Here is a 27,388-nt window from a genome sequence, read left to right as displayed (position 1 = left end):
CCAATTCTGTAAGTCTCTTCTAAGTCTGTGCCTGAATCACTATCTCCCCCCTGAATTTCATTAAGGATTTCTACTGCTGTCTCTTTTTCTTCTTTTTCTCTCATGTACCTCGCCAATCCTTGTTTTTCTTTAAGCCCATAAACCACAATACATTTCTTCCTATCTACTGTGTCCCTGACCCAATTTGCTTTTTCGTTAATCACTTGAATGATTGTGTCTTTTGCATTATCTTGCATTTGCTGCTTGACTATTTCTTTGAAAGCAATTTCTTTATTTTCAATATTTTCTTTCCACTTCTTAATTTCCTGGATACTGTCCCCACCTAAGTTTTCTTCGATCTTTTGTGTCAATTCTTGTAATTTGTTGTTCACTTCCTGCTTTAGATTTTTGCTGTTATCATTAGTTTTCTTCTTTTCATTATCATTCTTCAGTTCATTTATGTCTCTTTTCATTTCTTTAATTTCGTTTGTAAGATCCAAGTTAGCTTTTTTCAGGTCAGAAATTTCATGGTTAGTCTTAGATAAACAATCAATTAAACCAATGACCTCTTTTCTTAAGTCCATGATTTCATTTTCCCACCGAGTCCTATTTTTGCTCATCTCTCTCTCTATCTCTAATAATCTACTTAAGTTCTTTCTTTCGTACTTACCAAACCCTAAGAAATCATTGTCATAACACGTGTTTTGTTTATTGTTTACATCGCGGTTCAGTGGATTGCCGCCAGATGGCTCTGATTCGCAACTGGCTTTCGAGTCGTTTTCATTCATTTTTGCTAATTTCGAGTTAACACAATTAACTAGCACTGCATAGATACCATTTCGGGCACTCACGTTCACTCCCCACCCCTACAGTACAAACCAGGTTTTCCTTTTTCGTCGTAAATCCTCTTCTTCTTGGTCGCGCGACGACAGCGACGACGAGCGGTGTTGCTTCGATGAGTGTATGAAGGAGTGATTGTGCCAACAGCACTGTATGGGGCAGAAACGTGGAACATAAGAGAAGAAGAGAGAAGGAGTTTGAATGTATTTGAGATGAGGTGTCTGAGAAGTATGGTGGGGGTTACTAGGCTAGATAGAGTGAGAAATGAGGAGGTGAGGAGGAGAACAGGGGTGAAAAAGGAGCTGGGAGATAGGGTTGATGAAAGAATATTAGGATGGTTTGGACACATGGAAAGAATGAGTGAAGAAAGACTAGTAAAAGAGGTATGGAAGGCAGATGTGGAGGGAGTGAACATGAGGGGACGTCCTAGGATGAGGTGGATGGATGGGGTGAAGGGGGCTTTGAGGAAGAGGGGAATGTCTGTTGAGGAAGGAAGGGAGAGGACGGAAGACAGAGGTGAGTGGAGAATGGTTGTACAGTATATGGATGATGTTGTGATTGCATGAGGAGGAATGGGCGGGGGGATGGGGGGTGGGGTAGTATGTGTGAGTAAATTTTGACGCAGCCCGAAGGGATTTCTCCCCGTCCTCTCCTTATATGCAAGGGGGGACGGAGAGGGGGGGTCGCCGATTAAATGAAGCGGCCTTGCTGTGGATGTGCTGTGTCTTGCGACACTGCTTCTGACCCAGGGCGGTGGGCAAGGTGCAGGGATGACCTGTCATCCAGGAGGTGCTCAGATGAGAGGGAGGGTGGGAGGGGTGTGGAGTGTATTTAGGGATGAAATGGGTGGGAGTGTTTTTATGCCTTTCCCTTTTTGGCTACCTCCCTTGAAAGGGGGAAAAAAGCCTTGGTATATGTATATATGTATGTATGTATGTGTTATCTAAGTTGTATCTATTTTCGGGGTTGTGTAGCCCTATGTTTAACACGCTACACTTAGAGATATTTAAGTTTATTTGCCATTTCACCGACCATGTTAACAGCTTATTAAGGTCATCCTGCAGAATCTGGGCGTCGTCTCCTGACCTAATTAGGCATCCTATTTTAGTGTCGTCCACAAACTTACTAACATCACTATTTAACCCTTCGTCTAAGTCGTTTATATACATAATGAACAACAAGGAACCCAAAACCGAGCCCTGGGGGACCCCGCTAGTAAAATTGCCCCACCTAGATTTTATTCCATTTATGGTGACCCGCTGTTTTCTGTTACTAATCCAAGCTCTAATCCATTCTAACACTTTTCCTCCTATGCCATGGGCTTTGATTTTATTTAGTAGTCTCTGGTGTGGCACTTTGTCGAACGCTTTGCTAAAGTCAAGGTAAATAACATCGTAATTTTCATTGTTGTCTGCCGCTTTATATACCTTAGTTGATGTCGTAAAGTTTTCTTCTTACAGCAAACATTTACATCACACTTCGTTGATCTTCAAGGCTGTCTTTTTGTTTAAGAAGTCTCATGCTGACCCAGTTAAGGCCGCTTCGAATTATTTGATGGGTATAATGCAAAGGGATTCCTTCCTTGCTGAATTGGCTTATGTAGAGAACCCCAATACTAATGACATACCTCCTTTGGTAAGCCAAATGAACTTGTTCTTATACAAGAATGGTTTGATAAGGTCCAAGGGCAGAATTGACAAGAACATTGACCTCAAATATGAGGTTGTGAATCACCCCCCCCCCCTTTTTTTTTTTTTTTTCTCAAATTTCATTTCTTGACTAGACTTTTGATATTCTTTGCTCATTGTCAAGTAATGCACATGGGACTGCAAGCTATTCTTAATTTCCTTCGCATGCATGGATTCTGGATCTTTAAGGCCAGACAAGCTGTTTTAAACATTTTGAAGGATTGTATATTTTGTAAGAAATATAATTCCTGTGCTGTTAACTATCCTTCTCCTTCCTCTTTACCTGCCTCTAGAGTAAGTTTAAGTGTGCCTTTTGCCCATACTGGTGTGGGTTACACGGGGCATTTATGGGTTAGAGACAGGAATGGAGATAAGGTCAAGGTTTACATTTTGATATTTACTTGTTTTAATACAAGAGCTGTCCATTTGGAGGTTGTGGATTCTCTGTCCACTGCCGAGTTTATTTTGGCCTTTGTTAGATTTACTAACAGATATGGAATTCCTTCAGTTGTTTATTCGGATAATGCCAAATCCTTTATACAAACGGCAAGTATTATTGGACAACTTCTATCATCTTCTGAATTTGAAGAGAAGTTTAAAACTTCCCCTGTTCAGCACAGAACCATCCCTGTTTATGCTGCCTAGTATGGTGCCACTTGGGAAAGGTTGTTGTTATTGTTGTCATTCCCTAGACTGTCTGTCCGAGCAGTCCCGTCTCCTCTAGGAATGCTACAGCCGAAACTGGGTTTTCCCACAAATCCTTTATAGAGTGTATGTTGTGTTGTTTGCGTGCATGATTGTGTATAATGCAGTCTTCCATTATGTGTTGTATGGTATGGGGTGAAGTGTTACATCCTGGGCAGCTGTTCATAATGCGGTCATCCAGCCTCTTCTGGTAGCTTAGAAGTGCTGGGTGGTGGCCGCATCGCAGTCTGGCCAAGTGAACTCTGTCCTTTCGTGGGAGAGAGGATTCAGAAGGGTGGATATCAGGGGGTCTGGCATGCAGCAGTGTGTTGTCTTTCAGTGTGTTAATGGAGCGGTGAGTGATATGATTATGAATATGTTTCCGGAGGCTGGTATTTGGTGGTTGTGGAGGAAGAGAAGAGAGTATTTGTGCGTAATGAAGGTCTTTGGGTGTTGTTTTAATGTTTCTTGGTGTGTGTGGGTGTTCTGCTATGTAGTGTAGCGGGTGTGATGTGTTTGTGGTGGCTGCGGCAAGTGTTTGTGTGCCTCTCATGTCGAGGTGGTCCTTGACTTTGAGGACTTTTGTTTCATGGTGTAAATGGTCTGTAGGTGTTGTATTTGTGCAGCCTGTAATTGTTTTTAGGGCTTTGTTTTGTATGATTTGAAGGGTGTTGTGGTGTGTCTCACTGAGATTAGGAGCCCATGCAGGACTCGCATAATTCAACACTGAGCGTATGCATTGTTTGTATATTGTTATATTAGTTTCTTTGTTTTGTCCAAATGTCGTTCCAGTGATTGACTTAAGTGCGTTAAGTCTAGGTGTGCATTTGTTTTATATGTTTGTGATGTGTTGTTTGAAAGACATGGATGTATCGTATGTTACACCAAGAATTTTCGGTGTGTTTGTGTGTGGTATTAGAGTGTTGTTGATGTAGAGATGAGGTATGTATTTGTGTTCTATTGTCCAGTTGGTGAGAAGTGTTGCTGTAGATTTGGTTGGAGCTATTTTGAGTCTGTTTGTGACGAACCATGTGTTGAGTGTATCAAGGTATGGCTGGATTATTTCTGCAGCTTTGTCTGTGTTACGATGTGTGCATGTGATTGTTATGTCGTCTGCGTAGGAAGAGATTTGTATTTCTGAGTTGTCTGGTGTGGGTAAGTCATGCATGTATAGATTAAATAATGTGGGGGATAGAACTGAGCCCTGTGGTACTCCATTCTTAATGTTTCTGATGTGCGATGATTGGCCATTATATGACACGTAAGCATTCCTACCTGCCAGATAATTGGCCAGCCATCTTTTGGTGTTATTGTGCATGTCTGTGTTATATATTTTATTTGTTAGGTTGTGGCGGGGGATAGCATCAAAAGCTTTACTAATGTCTAATGTTATGAGAAGTGTTCTGTGGTGGGGCCTATCTGAATTGATGCCATCTAAAATTCTTTGTGTGAGGTTTATCAGAAGAGTGTTTGTGGAGTGTAGTGGCCTAAAACCGTGTTGTGAGTCAGCAAGGGGAATATGTGGTGTGACAAGTTTAAGTATTAGGCATTCAATGACTTTAGAGGGGGTGCAGAGAAGTGTGATTGGGCGGTGCGATGTTGGGATTGTTGGGTCTTTGTTCGGTTTTGGAATGGTGATTATTTTACCATGCTTCCAGATGTCGGGTATAGTGTTGTGTGAATAGCTGTAGTTTGCAATGTTTGTGAGTGCGTGTATACCTTGTGGTCCAATGTGTTTTAGGTGGATGTTGCTTATGTTATCAGGGCCACAGGTAGATGAGTGCTTGAGATTATGTATTATGAGTTTTGTTTGACTGTCTATGAAGGGTGTATAGTCTGAGTCTGTGGGGAAGTCTTTCTTACGTCGAATGGTGCATCGGTCGTCAGGGTGAGAAGTGAGATGGGTTGTCTGTGCAAAATGACGTATGAGTGCGTTTGCTTGTTGTCTGTTTGAGGGTAGATTATCTGTTGTTGTGATTATTGCTGCGTGAGAGCGTGTAGTGTTACTGTTGGATAGTGTAATGCTGTTGAGTGTTTTGTACAATTTGCTGGTGTTTGTTTTGTGATCAAGTGCATTGATAAAGTTTTGCCAATTTTGTGTTTTTTGTTCGTGTATTTTATTAGCAATCACAGTGTTTAGTGTTTGTATTTGGTCTGCTATGTTTTGAGGGATAGGTGTGGGGGTATCGTGTTTAAGTGTGTCTCGTTGTCTGATGAGGTCTTGGATTTCTGGTGTGAAGTTGGGGTTGTGTGATTTTCTGTTGCCTCTAGGGATGTATCTCTTGTCTGTGTTTTGTATGATTGTATTAAAAGTGTGCACAGCATTGTTTATGTTTGTGATTGGTGTACTGTTAAGTGTTTCAAAATGTTGTTCTGTCTCTTTAGTAAAAGCTTCCCAGTTAGCTCTCTTGTAATTGGTGTATTTGTGTCATTGTTATTGGTCCTGGAGCTGCAGCGTCTACGTCGTGGGACCACCCCCCAACCCCAAGAGTTGGGGGCCAAACAGCAGCAACTACCCCTGGCCATCAGCTCTACGCAGGTGGCACCGATCCCCAAGAGGAGCTACACCTGCCTTGGGGAGTACCACAATCCTTTTTCCCAACTTGGGAAAGGTTGATTCAGAGGGTGAAACAATGGCTCTATAAGGTTTTGGGTAGGTGTGTTCCTTCCCTAGCAGAAATTGCCACCCTTTTGTCCGATATTCAAAAAATTTGGAACAATAGACCTCTTACTTATTGTTCCTGTGAAAATGAAGTAGATGTTATTACCCCTAATCATTTCCTTATAGGAAGGACCATTCCTTCCTTGATGTTTGGTGACTTGGAACAAGTCCCTGAATGGGAATTAGGAGAAGACTATCCTTTTCTTCATAACTTAGTCATGGCCTCTAGGGATTTTTTTTTTTTTTTTATGAAGAGTTTAAGAAACAATGGCTGACAGAGTACTTGGTCAGCTTAAGGGAAAGGGATAGAGCTGCATACCACAGTTCTAGAAGCTGGGAAAAGAATGACATTGCCTTCTTGAAACTGCCCTTTAAAGACCAGACCCTTCTGGCCCTTGGTTTGTGCTGTTGATACTTATCCTGACCAAGATCAAATGATTCGTAGTCTCTGTCATTAAGCCTGATGGAAACTCTATTAAGGTCAATGTTAGGCTTTTAATCCCACTAGAGCTCCATGCTGAGTTACATTCCTTTCATGAGGATGAATCCCCTGAGGATGCTACTTTGTAGGCTAGCGAGTTGGAGCCCTTTGAAGAAGCCTCTTACTTGGAGGAGGTTATTTCTTTGAAAGACGACTTTGTCGATTTGGAACCTACCTCTTTGAGACCTTCTCGTAAGACTGCACTAGCTTCTAGAGACCAAGTAAGGTCTCTAGCTGCTAAAGGGTTGTAAATTTTCTTTGAAAGTGTTGTATTCATTAAACACTTTCATTTTGTTGTCAGGGAGATTGTGGTCATTGTTATTGGGAATCTAAGTGCTTACCCTTGTTCAGGAAACTTTCCTTCTAGGTGTCATTTTCTTTCGATTCAGGAGCCTTTCCTGAAACTTCGAACCACACCTATAGTAATTTTAAATAAGATACAATTAAATTCCCCTCCTCTTTATTTGTTAAATCTATGTAATAAATTTTGGTTTGATAAATCAGAGATTAATTTTGAGAAATTACTTAAGTGAATATTAACCTGTGGCCTTTTGAGCTCTTTTTGAACTCGTAAGAGTCCCTCCGAATACAGTCCGCACTATCGTCGAAACAGACAACCCAGAGCTCAGGTTACAGATGGACCTCTTATTTAAAAACCTGAAGGCAAGGGACCTTTCATTTTTGGTTTCACAAGGCCTTCAAGATCTTCTTAATTCTAACTTAGCATTGTTAGAGAAACCAGCCTGGTAGAAAATTGTGACTGGTAAGTTCTCTAACTCCTTGTAATTATTAAACCTCAATTTCCATAGAAGAAAATAAAATATTAAACCCTAAACAATTTAGCTTTAGAAGTGGAAGATCATGTACCACAAACTTAATATCCTTTTACTCGAGATTAATTGAGATAATACAAGAAAGAGATGGCTGGGCAGATTGCACCTTATTGGACTTGAAGAAGGCTTTTGACAAAGCACCACGCCAAAAGTTAATAAGAAAAATTGAATTAATAGGAGGAATACAAGGTAAACTACTGAAATGGATGAAGGATTTCTTAAGTGGGAGAAAAATGAGATTGGTACTCAGAGACAAAAATTCGAACCGGGAAGATGTGATAAGTGGCATCCTGCAAGGCTCTGTATTGGCTCCTTTAATGTTTGCCATATATGTAAATGATATGGATGAGGGAGTGAATTGTTACATGAACTTCTTTGCTGATGATGCTAAATTACTCAAGAGAGTAAGCACAGAAGAAGATTGCAGATCACTACAAGAAGACCTCAACAAAATATGGGAATGGAGTCAGAGATGTGAAATGAACTTTTAAGATTAAGAAATGTAGCATAATGGAATTTGGAAAAAGCAAAAATAGACTATCGTGTCAATATAAAATTGGAAACAAGGAAGTCAAAAAAGTCGTTTCAGAAAGTGACCTGGGAGTGATTATCTCAAGTGACTTGACACCTGATAAACATGTCAATAGATTAATTGGAGAGACTTTTAACTTATCAAGATCGATGAAAGTGGCCTTCAACTACATGGATGAAGAAAAGGTAAAGAAAATAGTGGTTACACTAATAAGACCTAAACTAGAGTATGCTGCAACACTGTGGGCACCTAGCACAAAAAAAAAAAAATAATAATAATAATAATAGAAAGAATTCAAAGAGCAGCGACAAAAATGGCACCTACACTATTAAATTTGACATACAAAGATTGAAACTGAGAAGAGAAAGAGGTGATTTGTTGACCATTTACAAAATTATGAAAGGGATGGAAATTCTTGATAGAGATGACTTATTAAAATGGGACAGAAGAGAAACAAGAGGACATGAAAAGAAGCTAAAGAAGGACAGTTACAGAAGAGATTTGAAAAAGAATAGCTTCCCACATAGAGTGATTGATGTCTGGAACAAACTAAATGGAGAAACAGTGAGTGCCAAAACTATGCAAGATTTTAACCACTTCAATACGGGACTTAAATCTCGCGGGCAGCAACCAATGCCAGACGTATGACGTAACGAAATAATATTCGCATCATAAAATATAGTCGCCGCTTATATCGATCGTTCTCTCTTTCACCCGCGAATTTTGAAAACCACAGAGAATGGGATTCTGGGCGCATTTGGGAGAATGTAAAAACACAGGGGCGACTACAATAAATATAATCAAGACGCCGATATGGCAGCGTCGCGAATCCACTTGCTCCTCATGACGCCTACGTGTGCGGCACCGTATGGAAGGGGTTAAGAATAAACTGGATGTGGAGAGATACAAAAATGAGTCACCACAAGCATAGCTCTCATCCCATGAAATACAACTAGGTAAATACATATACATGTATGTATTTACCTAGTTGTATTTTACGGGAAGGGGAGCTATGCTCGTGGTGTCCCGTCTTCATATCTCATTTTATCTAAACTATTTTTAAATTCATGTATTGTTTACGCACACACTACTTTCTCATCTAACTTGTTCCAACTGTCTATTACTCTGTGAGGAAAGCTGTTCTATTTCAGATCTCTTCTATAGCTGTCTTTCTTGATTTTCTTTCCGTGTCCTCTTGTATTTCTATCATCCAATTTTATTAGATCCTCTCTATCAATAATTTCTATGCCTTTCATGATTCTGTAAATAACAGGAACACTGTATTTGTTCACATCCTTATGACATCTGGTCTTGATTTAATTCCATGACTTCCTAAAACCCTCCTGTCTTTTATCAGGAGATCTCTTCTATAAATGCAATCTATCTCCATTAGTGACCAGAACACTAATCATGTCACACCTCTTTCTCTTTGATCTTGGGCTATATCACCTAAGCTATTCCACATATTTATATATGTATGTGGAACACTGTATTTCTTCACATCCTTACTTCCATGACCTAAAGCCCTCCCATCTTTTATCAGATCTCTTAGTGAACTGAACACTAATAATGTCACACCTCTTTTTCTTTGATCTTTCAAAGTTGGCAAAGTACCTTTAGTCTTTCTTGATGTGGTTTATCTGCCAGGCTGGGGACCAATTTGGTTACTGCCCTTTGTATTCTCTCAATCTTGTTTATAGCCTTCACTCTGCGTAGGGACCATACTACTGACTTATATTCCAGTCTTGGATGTATCATGATTTTGATGAGTTTTTTCATAATCTCTTCATCCATGTTGGTATTTACGACATTGTAGTGTTTGTTTGTATGTATATATATATATATGTATATATATATATACATATATATGTATATATATATATTATATATATACATATATATACATATATATATACATATATATATATATATATACTGTATTCACAAAACCAAAATGTCATATCACATTCATAAAATGTTTCAGTATAACCCACAGTCAGAGAAACAAAGCAAAAGAAACAAATGATCTGTATATTTCAACCACAACTGTGGTCCTTTTCAGCAGATAAATACAGAGGTAAGATGACAAGAATATATACAATAAGAATGGTAGAAGAATATATACAATAAGAATGAAATTTTTTATTAGCCTTCAATTATCCGTATAACATTTTTCATAAAGTAGTGAACATACACCATAGACCCTAAGTAGATAGTAACCCTGGAATATATAAAATACCATGTATTTACCTAGTTGTATTTTACGGGAAGGGGAGCTATGCTCGTGGTGTCCCGTCTTCATACCTCATTTTATCTAAACTATTTTTAAATTCATGTATTGTAAAGTTGTAAGATTGTAATGAGGTTTATTGGGGCCAAACTGGTAGGGACCTCAATACCAGAGTAAAAGAACACCAAAACTCTGTAAGATACACACAAAACAACTCAGCGGTGTTCCTCCATACATCCACAAAGGATCACCGCATAGATTGGAACAACACAGAAATTATTCATAAATCCTATTGTAGCTTTAGGAGAAAGATTGTTAAATCTTTTCTCATCAAACACCTGCCAAATATTAACACTTCTAAAGGACTGGTCACCAGATTGCATCACAACTTATGCTGTTAATAAATTGTTGCCACCTATCTCGAGTCCGACCCCCCTCAGACACGTGACTTGAGCCATCTTCCCCTGTTCCTATTATGTACCATTCTCATTGTATATATTCTTGTCATCTTACCTCTGTACTTATCTGCTGAAGAGGACCACAGTTAAGGTCAAAATATACAGATTGTCTGTTCCTTTTGCTTTGTTTCTCCAACTGTGGGTTATATTTAAACTATATATATATATATATATATATATAACCACAGGAGAAAGGAAACTTGTAGACAGTAAGTACTTTCGTATATTACATCTTCAGACGAAATGAAGTGATGTGATTGCTTGCAATATATATATATATATATATGTATATATATATATATATATATATATATATATATATATATATATATATATACAGTCGAACCTCGAAAGCCCGGACTAATTGGGGGGAAGGGTGGTCCGGTCATGCCAAAAGTCCGGTCATCGAAAATTTCGCCCTAACACCCGTAGATTTTCGTAGCGGTATACGTATAGGTAATGTATGATATGGCATAGAAACACATAAGAATAATACTCTAACACTGTAATAATAACAATACTGTAATAATAATACTATAATACTAATAATTCTGTAATAACAACTGTAATACAGGCATGTAAATGTACTGTATATACAGTGTACTGTACTGTATTTTTTTATTACGTACACTGTAAATATCGGAAGGTATGCACGCGGGACAGTGGTGGCGGCCAGGGTTGCCGCGTTTTCTACACTGCCATGTAGAATGGGAGTGTTGCCATACCAGGGCATACATTTTTTTATTCTTGAATGTATATAAGGCCCCCATGCCCTAACATATTCAGTAAGATATAATTTTTTTATTATTATTATTATCGCTAAAAGAAAGCTGAAACTTTAGCGTAAATTTTTTTCTACACGGTAAAAACGTATCTTTTGGGGTATAATATTTCATAAGTAACACAATTACCAATAAAAGTCATATTTTGATGTACCATTTATAATTTGATAACTAGTTATATGATTTTTAAACAAAAGTTTGATTTTTTAAATGTTTTTAACGGCCCGCTGATATGTAGAAAAAATTTCCTCATGTCCTTGTGCAGTTGCCACATGCCGCTATTTTACTACGTTTTGGTACAAAATTCTATGAAACGGGAGCCCTGGTGGCGGCTTGACTGGGCCGGGTTTGAGTACACGTGTACGGCCGTCGCTGCCACCTACCGGACAAATAGGGAACTTTGCTTGAAAAGTCCGCCCTTTGTTCATTTCGACCGGTCATACGAGGGTCCGGGCTTTTGAGGTTCGACTGTATATTATATATATAAAAATGGAAATGGTTAAAACTAAAATTTTTGAACGAAAGTGCGTGACCCGAACAAAAGGTAACAGGGGGTCATGGACCGGGGCGAGTGTTTTAACAGTGATCTGGCGCGGGGACGGTCTGGAAGAAAACGATTTATACGGCTACTATACACAACAACATGGGTGTATACATAAAAAAATATTTCTCTCTAAACCTTCGAACCTCCTACTCCGGAAATGAGTCATAAAACGGAATTACGGAATTCTGACAAAAGAATCTTTACGAAATATTAATGAGAAAATATTTACGAAATATTGCCAAGAGAATCTTTCCCAAATGTTAACAAGAGAATCTTTACGAAATATTACCAAGAGAATCTTTACGAAATATTGCTAAGAGAATCTACGAAATATTGCCAAGAGAATCTATATACATAAAAACGGAATTACGGAATTCTGACAAAAGAATCTTTACGAAATATTAATAAGAAAATATTTACGAAATATTGCCAAGAGAATCTTTACCAAATGTTAACAAGAGAATCTTTACGAAATATTACCAAGAAAATCTTTACAAAATATTGCTAAGAGAATCTTTACGAAATATTGCCAAGAGAATCTATTAATTAAATAAAAATGGAAATGGTCAAAACTAAGATTTCTGAACGAAAGTGCGTGACCCGAACAAAAGGTAACAGGGGGTCATGGACCGGGGTGAGTGTTTTAACAGTGATCTGGCGCGAGGACGGTCTGGAAGAAAACGATTTATACGGTTACTATACACAACATGGGTGAGGCACCAGCGGAGAAAGTACGAAGAAATCGGCATTTCTGGAAGTGGGTTACTGAAGTGAAGAAGATTAATAAAAAGTCTCTCGGTGTAAAGGATTTGGCTGTTTTGAAACGTGAACATGCAGTCAAGTTTCCTGATCTCTATAAGTCTTCCAAGGGATTTTCTGTCAGAGAGTCTATAAAGTTGTTTCATCGCAAAGTGTTGTCGTTTAACGACACATTAAAGAAGAATCGACAGTTCGAGTACAAGGATTCAGACTTTGAACATCTTGGAGTTTACAATGGGGATGTTTCGGAGAAAGCTCTGCAAGGGTTTGAGAAACATTACTTTACTGGGTTTAAGAATTTTATAAAAGCGGGAGCAAAAGCTGATCACGTTGAGTATCAGAAGTACTACCTCGAGAGAAGATTTAAAGCCCAGAGAAAGATTGATAAGCTCAAGAAGTACTGTTGTAAGAGGAAAAACACGGAACTTAACCAGGTCTCTGGTGAGGTCGTTGAAGCTGGGAGTGCTACTGTGAGTTCAGTCACTTCGACGGGAAGCGGAAGTGGACAAGACCAAGGAAGTGGACCAGACGAGGAGGGTGTACCGGATCAGTTCGTCGACTCGGTGGCGGAGAATATACGGATTGTTCGAGAGAGGCGGCTTGAATTGGAACAACAATGTTTGCAACGTTTGCAAGAAAAAAAGAGGTTAAAGAAAGAACGAGAAGCAGCTAAAGAGGCGGAAAGGGATGCCAGAATCAAGAAAAGGGAAGAACGTGAGGCGGAAAAGATGCATCGACAGGTTTTGTTGAAGAATAAGAAACAGAGGCGTTCCGAGTTAAAAGCAGTAAAAGAACAGTTGAAATTGTTACGAGCTGGGCTCATCGGGGATAAAGATTTGTCTGAATCGACGATTAATCACTTAAATATGGTCAGAAAGGAACGCAAAGTTAAGAATTTTAGGGCGGATTATGTGGATTCAATAGCTGTAATATCCGATACGCTTGAAGGTTATTTACGAGACCAAGCAAAGATACCGCTCCATAATATTGGTACAATAGGGGACTTTAAATGTAAGCTTTGTAAATCGCTTTTATGGGCAGGAGAACGTAAGACTATTTGTTGTAAGCAAGGACAAACGCCTCAAATCCAGTTTTCAGAGCTTAAAAACGGTATTAAAAGTATGTACGAAGGAAATTCTCCGTTATCTAAACGGTTCCTGGACAAGATCTGTGGGTTCAACGCGTTGTTCTGTTTCACATCATTTACCACTTCAAGCAAACTCCATGACCCGAGCGAACTAACATTGTGTTACAAGATTCAAGGGAAAATATACCATACTATTGGACATCTCAACCCCGAAGCGATCGCAGGTAAAAAGAACCCTTTTTGGAAACCTATTTCTTCATTCCTGGACTTGTACTTCTATCATGATAAGGAAGACCAGATTAAGTTACGTGTACAAAATATGGATCGAAAGGCGAAAAACGAAAAAACTCCTAAGCGCCGAAAGAGAGAGAGGAAGGGAGTTCAAACGAGGATATCATTTCCATGTTCTATGATTACTTGGTTCAGTATAATGAATGTCTAAACCCGATTTTGAAGGAATTTGAAACGTGTAAAACATTAGTTAGTGAACACGTTAATAAGACGGAAAGTATGCCTGCTGTGTCTATCACGCTGAGAGCGGCAGACGGGATCAAAACCAAGGAACATAAGGGTCTGTATCACCTTCCGTCTGCTTCATCACAGGTTGGTGGGATTGTTAGCTTTGAACCCAATAGAGATCCATTGGAGATAACAGTTACTTCCCCTTTGCCCGGTTCGAACTTCAAGACTACAAATTTGAGCCATTTGAAGTTCCATTACGATGCTTTCCAGTATCCTTTGTTGATCCCAAACGGTGACATCGGATATTGTCATTCCATGGAAAGTTTATCCAAAGTCCGTGTTAGAGGTCTTGAACCGCCTGAAGAAGATGAGTGTGACGCCTCTACGGGGCCATCAACTTCGTCTACTTACAAGCGTTTATCCCCGTGTATGTTCTACTCCTTTCTTTATATGGAGCGGGAAGGCGTTTTCAACCACATAACCAAGTGTAGGAGACTGTTTCAACAGTTTGTTGTGGATAACTACGTGAAAGTAGAAAGTAATAGGTTGTCATACCTCGAAATGAACCAGAAACGGATCCGAAAAGAAAGAGCAGACATATTATGTCTTGGAAGCGATAAAGTCGCTGATACAGGTCAAAGGGTTATGTTGCCCAGTACTTTCATTGGAAGTCCCAGATATATGAAAGAGCGCCAACAAGATGCGCTTACATATGTTACGTGTTATGGATCTCCTGATTATTTCATAACCTTCACTATGAACCCGCATTGGCGGGAGCTGCAAGTTGCTATGGATTATACAGGTTCTGCTGGAATACGGTCGATCGGGGACCGCCCAGATTTAATTAGTAGAGTATTCAAGTTGAAGGTTGATAGTTTGATGCATGATTTGGTATCTAAACAGATCTTCGGAAGGGTGAAGGCGCATCTTTATGGTGTGGAATGGCAAAAACGTGGACTTCCTCATGTTCACATCCTCTTATGGATGAATGAGCGTGTGACAGCTGAAAGGGTTTCACGTATAATATCCGCTGAAATCCCCAACAAAGAAGCTGAACCCAGGTTGTATGATGTCGTTACAAGGTGTATGATCCATGGACCGTGTAAGGGGTACGATGAGTCTCTCCTATGTTGCCAGAAATCTAAGCCAACCGCTTCGACATGTGGAAAGGGCTTTCCTAAGACCTGTAGAAACGACTTAATGTTCGGTAATAATGGGTACCCTGAGTACAAACGTAGGTCCATCGGAGAAGGCGGGGAATCTTTTGTTACCAAGGTTAAAGGAGTGAAGAAGGTTATTGACAACTCTTGGGTTGTTCCTTACAGCCCCTATCTGTGTGTGAAGTATGACGCCCACATCAACGTTGAATGTTCAAATTCGATTAAAGCTATAGCTTATGTCACGAAGTATGTAAACAAGGGGTGTGATAGGGTCCTGTTCAGTAAAACTACAAAAGATGGGACCGTGAATGAAATTAAGAACTTCCAAGAGGCGAGATATATAAATGCGAATGAAGCAACATGGAAGATATTCGGGTTTGACATATACAAAAGTTATCCCCCGGTATCCTCTCTCGACTTGCACCTTGAGGGCGAAAACGAGGTGTTTTATGACGAAAACTCATCTAAAGGGACCGTAACAGCCAAAACAAAACAAGATACCCAATTAACCGCTTTCTTCAAGTTGTGTGCGAAATCTTATGAGAAGTTCGTCTCCACGTTGTATTATCATCAGATGCCTCAACATTTCTGTTTTGACAAGGCCCATTCGGTTTGGAGAGAAAGAAAATGTAACACCTTTTCTTTGGGACGTATTCGTGCTGTTTCCACTAAAACTGTTGAGTTGTTTTACCTTAGGTTGTTGTTGACACATAAGGCGGGCCCTACTTCCTTTGAGGATCTCAGAACAGTCGAGGGTGTGACATATCCCTCTTACCGAGAGGCTGTCAAGGCCTTGGGTCTCTTGAGTGATGAGGAGACATGGAAGACTACTATCTTAGAGATAATCACACCAACGACAGGTACCGTCTCAGAGAAACGTACGCCAGCATGTTGGTGTTTTCAGACCTTGAGGACCAATCCGGTATCTGGGAGGAGACCAAGGATCTATTTGCAAGCGATTTCCTTCACCAGAACAACCTAACAGAGTATAACGAGGAAATCTACTTGGACGCGTTAGACGATATCCAAAAACATGTTTGGAACTGTGGAGGAGGCCTTATCACCACTTACGGCTTACCTGCTTCTAGAGGTGGAGAGAAGACTTCAAACGTTATTCGAAGAGAGAAGTCTTACAACAAGGAAAAGTTGAAAAAACAGGTTCAATCAAAACAAGACCTCTTAAATGATAAACAGAGACAGGTATATGATGTGGTCATGTATAGGGTGAATAACCAACAGAAGTATGAGAATAATGGAATCTTTGTAAACGCTGCCGGAGGCACAGGAAAGTCCTTCATCTTGAATATGTTACTTGATACTGTGCGGTCCGAGGGGAAGATAGCGTTAGCTGTAGCGTCTTCAGGTATAGCAGCTACTGTTCTTAACGGGGGTCGAACCGCCCATAACATGTTTAAGATACCATTGATGGGGTATAATGAAATAAGAGGGTGTTCTGTTAAGAAGAATTCTGAACTTGCAAAGTTGTTGGAGATGACATCGTTAATCGTGTGGGATGAGATCGTGATGGCGAACAAGAATACGTTAACAGCTCTTGATATAACGTTGAGAGACATCTTGGGTAATGAACGGTTTATGGGGGAAAAGTGTTCGTCTGCGCTGGAGATTTCAGGCAAATATTACCTGTCATTCGAGGTGGAGGTAAATGTGATGAATTAGAACATTGTATAAAGTCCAGTTATATGTGGCGGGACATAACAAAGTTGGAATTGACTGAAAATGTGCGTCTAAGGAAAGGTGATGAAAAAAACATTACGTTTGCGCGCAAGTTGCTGGAACTCGGATCCCAGAAACACGGACTTTGGAACTTGAGGAGGGGTTCGGTATTCAAGTCAAAACACGTGAAGAGTTAGTGGAAAAGGTTTATGGTGATTTGGAGGAAAACTTCTTAAACATTTCCTATTTTGAACAACGAGCAATCATATCACCCACAAATGATGATGTCGACAGTGTTAACTCTATGATACAAAAGAAAACTAAGGGAGAGGAGAAGACATACTTTAGTGTAGACACCCCGGTCGAGGAAGGAACTGATGTCCAGACTTCTGTGTTTAACGCTTTGACAAGCCCTTCTCTTCCACCACATCAACTTAAAGTGAAGATTGGAAGTGTTGTGATGGTTGTCAGGAACATTTCACCGCCTAAACTGTGTAACGGATCAAGAGTCTTGGTAACTAACTTGAAAACGAACATTATAATTGGTAAGACCTTAGGTGGTAGTCACCGGGGAGAACAGGTTATGATTCCCAGGATAACACTAGAAGCTAGCGACACACCAGTTAACTTTAAGCGCAAACAGTTCCCGGTTAAGCTTAGTTACGCGATGACAATAAACAAATCTCAGGGACAGACGTTTAACTGCTGTGGAGTACTTCTAGATACTGTTCAATGTTTCGCTCATGGTCAGTTGTACGTGGCCTGTTCGCGGGTTACGTCTTGGGATTCTCTTTTCATCTATACTGGCTGGCATAAAGTAAACGAAAGTTATAGGTTGAGACCGGCCGTTAACTGTGTATATGAAGAATTGCTCTCAGACAACGAGGTAAACAGTCAAGAACTGCCTTCGGTGCCGAGAGGTAGGGAAGAAGACGAAGAAGTTAACACTCCCATTCCTGAAGAGGTCCCAGAAATAGGTGTGGTTTTAATACCAAAGGAAGTTTACAACATCTCGGAGGAAAAGGCCATCGATATGCTCCTGCCAGATTACAGTTACAATAATCATGTTTACAGTGAAGATGAAGAATACGGGGGTGAGGAAACTGAAAGGGTCCCTGTCACGAAAAGGGAGCTGGAAGAACTGATTTTGAGACTCAAAGAAGAATGATCTTCGCCGGCTCGGAAAAGGAGGAGATATGAAGATGAAGCCGAGGACAAAGAAGATGAAGAAGACAGCTCGAGTTCAGATGAACAAGAATTAACTGACGTTTCCGCTGTAAATAATGTGTGTAAATAAAATACTGTAGTAATATCACGATCTTTTATTGATCCAGTGTCTTATGTTTACTATGACACATCATATGATGTAAGACACGCTTGACGGGGTAACCAGTGCGCGTTGCGTAAGGGCGCGTAGCGCCCAGCGAGCGTAGCGAGCAGCGCCGCAGTCCAAGCCCCCCGGCGCAGCCGGTGGGCTTGTATGTATATATATATATGTATATATATATATTTATATGTATATATATATATATAGATATATATATAATGTATATATATATGTATATCTATATATGTATATATATATGTATATATATATGTATATATCTATATCTATATATATATATATATAATTTGTATATATATATATATGTATTTGTATATGTATATATACATACATATACAAATATATATATATATATATGTGTGTGTGTGTGTGTGTATCAATCAATCAATGAGTCATCCTGAATCATCTGCTGAGCAAAGGCTTCTTTCATAGCATTCCATGACTCAAATAACTGTGCCAACTACTGCCACAGCACTCCTACAAACTTCTCTATCTTGTCTCTCTACCTTCTGTCTGGTCTCCCTCTCCCACACTTCCCTCTCACGGTATCCACTCAGTGAAACACTTGTTCCATTGCTCATCAGTTGTTTGCGCTAACATACCTTCCCAATTCCACTTCCTCTCTTATACCACCTCCACAATATCTTTCACTCCAGTCTACTCTCTCACCCAACTTGCTCTCTATCGGTCTCTCAGCATTATTCCCACCATTGATCTCTCCATTCTCCTTTGTGTACTCCTTAGCTTCGCCTCCCTCACCTTCATCAGTTTCCAAGTCTCACACCCTTAGATTATTGATGGCAGAATGCATTGATTGTACAATTTACATTTCAGACACAAAGGTACAGAGCCTCTCATTATTTTGTTAAACTTACCAAACATTTTCCAAGCAATTGTTTTTCACCTTTTTATTTCATTATCATGAAAATATAATATGTATTGGTAAACTTTTAATATCTTAAATCTATGAATTTTACCTATCTCTTCACTTACTAGAATAGCCACCCCTTCCCTCCCTCGCCCTCTCTTCACTCCTGATAACCTCCCACTTACACTCCCAAACTTACACTCACCCTTCCCTTTCAACTTAGTTTCACTCAAAGCCAACACATCCATCTTTCTTCTCACAAACATACTACCTATCTCTTCCCTTTTACTCTCATCTGTACCACATCCACACACATTAAAATACCCAAACCTTAGGGTGCTGGTCCGAAAACTCCCAGACCCTCTTATGCCTTTACTTTTTCGTTTAGGAATGTCCTCTGTGGGGCTACAAGGAGAAGGATGCCTAGTCCGACTCTCCGTCCCTTTCTTCTCGCCTCTTACGATCCAAGTGGAAATATTTGGTGGCAGTATTCTTTTCCCCCACCACAGGGAATTCCCCCACAGCAGAAAATGAATACTCAGAGAAATGGTACAGGACAGCAGCAAGGGGTTGGGGGACAGCATAATGGAGGGACAGTCGTAGTATAAAAGTGTCATAATTTCTCTATGAAGAGTTTTCCTCTATCATAGACAAAATGATGTGTGGCTCTGGTCCGTAGGGGCGCCCCATATAGACCCTAAAGTATCAACTGCATGCTACTTTGCCACAATAACAAGCAGCCAATACCCCAGACGGGGTAGTGGAGTGGAAGGAGGTTTCCTCAAGGATAATGTGGATGAAGGTGAAACTGGGAAAGGAGATGTGGGTCTTTGTAAGTGCATATGGGCCTGGCAGTGAGAAGAGTGTAGAAGAAAGGGAGGCCTTTTGGATAGATTTAAATGAGTGCATAGAGGATTTAGGGAGAAATGTCATTGTAATAGTACTGGGAGACCTTAATGCTAGGGTAGGAAATGGTCCAATCGATGGAGTGGTTGGGAAATGTGGAGTTCCAGGAAAGAATGGTAGTGGAGAGTTGATGGTGGAAATGTGTCTAGAAAGAGAGTTGATGATAGCAAATTCAGTGTTTCGGAAGAAAGTCAAGCATAAGTACACATGGGAGAGGGTGGTGGATGGAAGCGGTAGATAGAGCATTGATGGATTATGTAGTGGTAAATAGGACTATGATAGGAAGAGTTAAGGATATACATGTGCTAAGGGGAGAGGGTGGGGGAATATCAGATCTTTTTTTGGTGGAAGGTAAGTTGAGAGTGGAGGATAGATGGAGAAAGAGGAAAGGGACAAAAGGTAGGGAGGTGCTTAGAGTGAACTCTTTAAATGAAGAGGAAAAGATGAGTACAAGAAGAAGCTGAAGGAGGAGTGGGAGGGATTGAAGGATAGAGTAGAGCTAGGTGTGGAGGAGGAATGGGGATGGTTCAAGGAGGGAGTCACAAAGTGTGCAAAGATGGTGTGTGGAACAAGAAGGACAGGAGGAAATAGAAGGAAGGGTAGTGAATGGTGGGATAAGGAAACAAAGAAGGTTGTAGAAGAGAAGAAGCGAGCTTTCACAGATTGGTTACAAAATAGGACGAGGGAGTCATATGAGAGGTACAAAGAAATGAAAAGAGAAGTAAAGCAAAAGGTAAAGGAGGCAAAGAGGAGAGCAGATGTGAAGTGGGGTAAGAGTATGACAGAAAATTTTGAAAGTAATAAAAAGATGTTTTGGAAAGAAATTAAGAGAGGAAGAGGAGGCGAATCAAGTAGAGAAGAAAAGGTAAAAGGTGCAGATGGAGAGATGATAATGGAAGAGAAGGCAGTAAGGGGAAGATGGGCAGAATATTTTAGGGAGTTGCTAAATGTGAAGGAGGATAGGGAGGGAAAGATAGCTGCAGTGGGAAATGCTAAGAAAATGAAAGTGATGAATGAGGAGAATGGAGGAGAAATAAGGAAGGATGAGGTGAAGGCAGTTGTTAAGATGATGAAAGTAGGTAAGGCACCTGGTCTGGATGGATGCCATGCAGAATGTCTAAAAAAAGGAGGTACAGTTATGGTGGACTGGCTGGTGAGGTTATTTAATGTTTGCTGGAGAGAGGGTAGAGTACCGGAGGACTGGAGGAGTGCCTGTATAGTTCCACTTTACAAGGGAAAAGGGGACAAGTGTGAATGTAGTAGTTTCAGAGGGATTAGCTTGTTAAGTGTAGTTGGGAAGGCTTATGGGAGGATCTTGATTGAGAGGATTAGGAGAGGAAGAGAGGGAGTAATTGGTGAGGAACAGTGTGGATTTAGGACAGGTAGAGGTTGTATAGATCAGATCTTTGTGGTAAGACAAATATGTGAGAAAGCTATAGGAAAGGGGAAGGATGTTTTTTTGGCTTTTATGGATCTGGAAAAGGCTTACGATAGGGTAGACAGAAAGGCACTGTGGGAGGTTATGCAGATATATGGGATAGGAGGAAAGCTTCTGGGAGCTGTCAAGAGTTTTTATGAGAGTAGTAGAGCTTGTGTCAGGATTGGAAATGGAGATAGTGAGTGGTTTGAGGTAAAGGTGGGACTTTGTCAAGGATGCGTTATGTCGCCCTGGCTGTTCAACTTATACATGGACGGGGTAGTGCGAGAGGTAAATGCAAGGGTAGTGGGCAAGGGATTGGAGATGGTTAAAGAAAATGGAGAAAAGTGGGAGGTGAGCCAGCTGTTGTTTGCGGACGAAACTGCGATTGTGACAGGATCAGAAGAGGGACTGAGGAAGTTGGTGACAGAGCTTGGGAGAGTATGTGATAGAAGAAAGCTGAAGATAAATGTGGGTAAAAGTAAGGTGATGAAATGTACAAGGGGTGAAAGTGGCAGTAGACTGGAAGTGAGCATTAAGGGAGAGCGACTGGAGGAAATGGATAGTTTTAGATACTTGTGTGCAAATGTGGCAGGATAAGGTGGAGTGAAAGTGGAGGTAGAATGTAGATAGAGAGAAGCGAGTAAATGCCTTGGTGGATTAAAGAGTGTAATGAGGAATAGACATTTGTGAATGGATGCTAAGAGGAGACTGTATGAAGGAGTGATTGTGCCAACAGCACTGTATGGGGCAGAAACATGGAACAAAGAGAAGAAGAGAGGAGTTTGAATGTGTTTGAGATGAGGCGTCTGAGAAGTATGATGGGGGTTACCAGGCTAGATAGAGTGAGAAATGAGGAGGTGAGGAGGAGAATGGGGGTGGAAAGGGAGTTGGGAGATAGGGTTGATGAAAGAGTATTAGGATGGTTTGGACACATGGAAAGAATGAGTGAAGAAAGACTAGTAAAAGAGATATGAAAGGCAGATGTGGAGGGAGTGAACATGAGGGGACGTCCTAGGATGAGGTGGATGGATGGGGTGAAGGGGGCTTTGGGGAAGAGGGGAATGTCTGTTGAGGAAGAACGGGAGAGGACAGAAGACAGGGGTGAATGGAGAATGGTTGTATATGGATGATGTTGTGATACATGAGGTGGAATGGGCGGGGGGATGGGGTGTGAGGTAGTACCGGTTTGTGTGAGCAAAATTTGACGCAGCCCGAAGGGATTTCTCCCCGTCCTGTCCTTTTATGCAATGGGGGGGATGGAGAGGGGGGGTCGCTGATTTAATGAAGCGGCCTTGCTGTGGATGTGCTGTGTCTTGCGACACTGCTTCTGACCCAGGGGAATGGACAAGGTGCAGGTATGACTCGTCATCCAGGAGGTGCTAAGATGAGAGGGAGGGTGGAGGGGTGTGGAGTGTATTCAGGGATGGAATGGGTGGGAATTATTTTATGCCTTTTCCTTTTTGGCTACCTCCCTTGTAAGGGGGAAAAAGCCTTGGTATATGTATGTATGTATGTATATATGAATTTTAAGTTTGAAAACCTAATTTGGCTTTAATAGAGATAGCCATAACAAAAAAGAATGATAAATATATAAACAAAGATAATAAAAATAAAACTAAGCAAACAAAATTAATAGATAAACGAATATTATATTAACTTAGTCTTTACATTTAACTCTTAAGATATTACTTCTGATTCTTTGGTATACATTAACAGTCAGCAAACATAAGAAGTATTTCCTGCCAATGAAGAATAGCCTGCGGGAGGAGGACCTGTTTACCATAAGAAGTTATCACATATCTGAAGTTGGAACTCAGCCTGTGAGGCCTGACGAATTGAAGATTAATATTAATGAACAAATTATGGAAGATACTCAGCTGAACTTTCCAGGTAATTGTTATTCATTATAGCAAATACAATAGATTAAAAGAAATACTGTAGAATTCATAAAGAATTTGTATTATTTTTAGTGTTCTTTAGTGCTGTAAAATCAGTATAGGCACATTGCTAATATCTGACCTTGAGACATCCAATTTGTCCTAACATTTTACTTTTTCCTATTATGTCTTAAGTTGGATAAAGTGAGAAAAACATCCATCGAATCGACCAACCAAACTTTCTGTTAGTTTCTTTTCATGTTTCCCTCTAGTACTGCTAGTGCCAAATGAAGCTGTTAGCATGGCTGGTTCTTTCAGCCTGTTACTGTTGCTTTTAGCTGAATCTCCATGTAGTGTGTTGTTTTTATAAATTCTTTTAGTGAAAAATAGCAGTGTCACCACTCCCCAACCCTCAGCATGGAAGGAATTGAAATTGAGTGACATCGGAATCTGAACTCATTGCGAGATTGTTTGATTAGTATGTGTGTGTGTGGATATATATAATTGTTTTGGTATTATTATTATTTATTGGTGTGAGTGACTGATTGTTAATTATTAGAAATCCCTGGGAGCAGCTTTGATTACCCAGGCCAAGTACTAAGTCCATTAAGTCTAGGTTTGCATTTTGTCTTTATATTAGTGATGTGTTATTTGAATGATATGGATGTATCATATACCAAGAATCTTGGGTGTATGTATGGTATGAGAGTGTTGTGATAAAGAGGCTTGGTATTTGAGTTCCACTGTCCAATTAGTAAGAAGTGTTGCTATAGATATGGTTGGGACTATTTTGATTATTTGTAGTGAACCAGGTGTTGAATGTGTCAAGGTATGGTTGTAGTATTTCTGAGTGTTTATCTATGTTACGATGTGTGCATGTAATTGTTGTGTCATTCGTGTTAGAAGAGATTTATATTTTTGAGGTTGGGTGTGAGTATATCATTGCTACAGAATCTCGGCATCGTCCCCTGACCTAATTAGGCATCCTATTTTAGTGTCATTTGCAATCTCTCTAACATCACTATTAATCCAATTATCCAAGTCGTTTATGTACATAATAGTCAATAAGGAACCCAAAATTGAGTCCTGGGGAACTCCACTAGAAACACTTCCCCATTTGGATTTTACACCATTTATGGTGACCCACTGTTTTCTGTCACTGATCCAGTTCTAACACTTTTCCCCCTAGGCCACAGGCTTTGATTATATTTAGTCTCTGGTATGGCACCTTGTTGAATGCTTTGCTAAAGTCAAGGTGAATAATATTGTAACTATCATTGTTATCTGATGCCACATATATATGTTAGTGTAAAAAGATAGAAGATTAGTCACACATGACTTACCCTTGGAGAAACCATGCTGTGAGTTACGAATGAAATTATGTCTCTTGATGTGATCTCTGAATCTATTAACCATTATTGATTCAAGCATTTTACCTATAACTGATGTCAGACTGATTGGCCTGTAGTTGCATATAAATGATTTATCTCCCTTTTTGAAAACAGGAACAACGTTTGTGTGCTCCCAAGCAATAGGCCTAAAACCAGTGTCTACCAACTTATTAAATATTTCTGTTAATTGGTCGCAAATTTCAAATTTATACTCTTTAAGCACTCAGAAAAATTTCATCTGGACACGGGGATTTTGTAGCTTTAAGTCTGTCAATCTGAGTACTTTGACCTTACTAATGCTGATATTTGATAATCTACCTTTTTCATCACTGAAAATTGGATTGCAGTCAGGTACCTTATCTAACCTCTCCTTAGTAATGACTGAGAGAAAATATTTGTTAAACTCCTCACTCATTTTTTCCTCCAATTCTATCATGACATTTTCATCATTTTTAATTGGGCCTATCCTTTCCTTATTTTTTGTTCTGTAGAGATGAAAGAAGCCCTTGGGGTTGGATCTCGCTTGTCTGGCAACCTTAATAACATAATTATGCTTTGATGTGTGCATATTCTTTTTAACCAGTCTTGCAATATTGTTATATTTGGATGTAAGGTGTGTTTCCTCATTTTTTATTCATATGTAAAGTCCTTTTTTCATTCTGATCTCATATTTCAGCCTGTCCATCATCCATTTGGGAGTAATACTATTCTTCCATATTGACTTGAAGGGAATAAATTTATTTTGTGCATTTAGAGTTAAAGCTTTTAGGTTACTGTACATTTTGATTCTCCTCTTTTAGACCTTCTACAGTCCTCTCTAAAGCTACATTTCTATTATGTATAGATTGTACCTCTTTGGCACTGATCACAGAAACACAACCACTCACCATCTCACTGTTTGAAGCAGCCATGAGGGGGGGGGAGACAGAAAGAAAGAAGAGGAGAGAGAGAGAGAGAGAGAAAGGGGGAGAGGGGCAGAGAAGGAGAGAAAGAATGGGAGAGGGGGAGAATGGAAGGGAGAGAGAGTTATATGGCCAAATGAACAGCAACAGACCAAAACTGTTTTGGCACATTTGAGAAGAAGAGGGGAGGAGGGGGGTAAGAGTGAGGAGGAAATGGGGAAGGGCCAAGTATTTACCTAGTTGTATTTACCGAGTTGTATCTTACAGGAAGGGGAGCTATGCTCGTGATGTCCTGTCTCTGTATCTCACCATGTCTAGTTTGCTCTTAGATTTATGTATGGTTTGTGTATACACTATTGTTACATCTAATTTGTTCCATACATCCACTGCTCTATGGTGAAAGCTGTTCTTTTTCAAGTCTCTTCTATAACTCTTCTTTTTGAGCTTCTTTCCATGTCCCCTTGTATTTCTCTTATCCCAGTTTAGTAAGTCTTTTCTATCAAGGACTTCTATACCTCTCATGATTCTATAAATAGTCAACAAGTCACGTCTTTCTTTTCTTCCAGAGTTAGTAATTCTAGTTTTGAAAATCTCTCTTCATTTGACAGTTTTGAAAGTGTTGGGGCTATCTTCATAGTTGCTCTCTGGATTCTCTCAATTTTCCATATATTCTTTTTAGTACTGGGTGACTATAATGTCACTGCATACTCCAGTTTTGGCCTTATCAGTTTGACTAGTGTTTTCTTTACCATTTCTCTGACAATTTTGTTTATCTATTTATTTGGGGACATGTCCTTTGTGATGATTACTTCCAAGTCTTTTTCAGATCCTACTTTCTTTACTTCCTTTGCACCAATTTTATATTGTCTTGATATCCCTTTTTTCACTTTTTCCAAATTCCATTATGCTACATTTCTTAATGTTGAAGTCCACTTCCCACTTCTGACTTCATTCTCAAACCATATTCAGATCTCTGCAGCAAATCACAATCTGTTTCAATACTCGCTTTCTTCAACAGTTTTGCATCATCTGCAAAGAAGCTTATGTAACATTCCACACCCTCATCCATGTCATTCACATAACAGCAAACATTATTGGAGCCAATACTGATCCTTGTGTAACTCCACTAATAACCTCTTACCAAGTACAATTCTTATCCCTGAGCACTACTCTCATTTTTCTTCCATGCAAGAAGTCCTCCATCCATTTCAGTAGTTTACCTTGTATACCTCCTATCGTTTTCAGTTTTCTTAATAATTTTTTGTGTGGTACTTTGTCAAAAGTCTTTAGTAAGTCTCAGATTTAGTATATTGTTCTCCAGATGTTTTATCCATCTATTTTTTATAACTTTCACAAATTTTGGCAGCTGTGCTGATGGGTCTTCCTCATTTCCCCCTCTATATATTGGTATGATATCAGCATTTTTCCAGTCTTCTGGTATTTTTCTTTCTTTGAGTGAGCAACATATTATGTTATATATTTTGCCTATTAGTTAGTCTTTACATTTTTTTTAGTAATTTGTGATTCCATCTGGGCTGTGTGATTTCCTGACATCAAGGTTCATTATTTGTTCTATTATTTCTTTTCGTGTTACTATTACAGTATTTCTTTCATGGGGGGGGGTGATTTTACTTTTTTTGCTTCATGTTGATGTTGTACATTTTCTCTCGTGAAAACAGACTTGAAGTGTTTGCTCATGACTTCAGCCATTTCTGTATCTTCTGTGTATTCCATATTCCCTTGCCATAGTTTCAGTATTTCTTGTTTGTTTTTTAGTTTATTGATCACATATCTATAGAATAGTTGTGGCTAATCTTTACATTT

The 27,388-nt window shown here is 39.7% G+C and overlaps 1 protein-coding gene across 13 annotated transcripts in view; it reads left to right on the top strand.

Annotated features, from left to right (window-relative positions):
* LOC143039374 (uncharacterized) overlaps positions 1-27,388 on the top strand; it is a 1,426,499-nt gene that overhangs the window by 623,401 nt on the left and 775,710 nt on the right. For all 13 annotated transcript variants that reach the window (XM_076209287.1, XM_076209284.1, XM_076209291.1 and 10 more), the window contains one exon: positions 23,111-23,284. In XM_076209287.1, coding sequence (XP_076065402.1) covers positions 23,111-23,284 — 174 coding nt within the window. The remainder of the gene's footprint in view (positions 1-23,110; positions 23,285-27,388) is intronic.

Source organism: Oratosquilla oratoria, chromosome 26 (genome assembly GCF_046742065.1).
Source record: "Oratosquilla oratoria isolate Oo_2021 chromosome 26, ASM4674206v1, whole genome shotgun sequence".
NCBI classification, from domain to species: Eukaryota; Metazoa; Arthropoda; class Malacostraca; order Stomatopoda; family Squillidae; genus Oratosquilla; species Oratosquilla oratoria.
The sequence above is the reverse complement of the archived record's forward strand: the minus strand, read 5'-3'. Positions and strand labels throughout refer to the sequence as shown.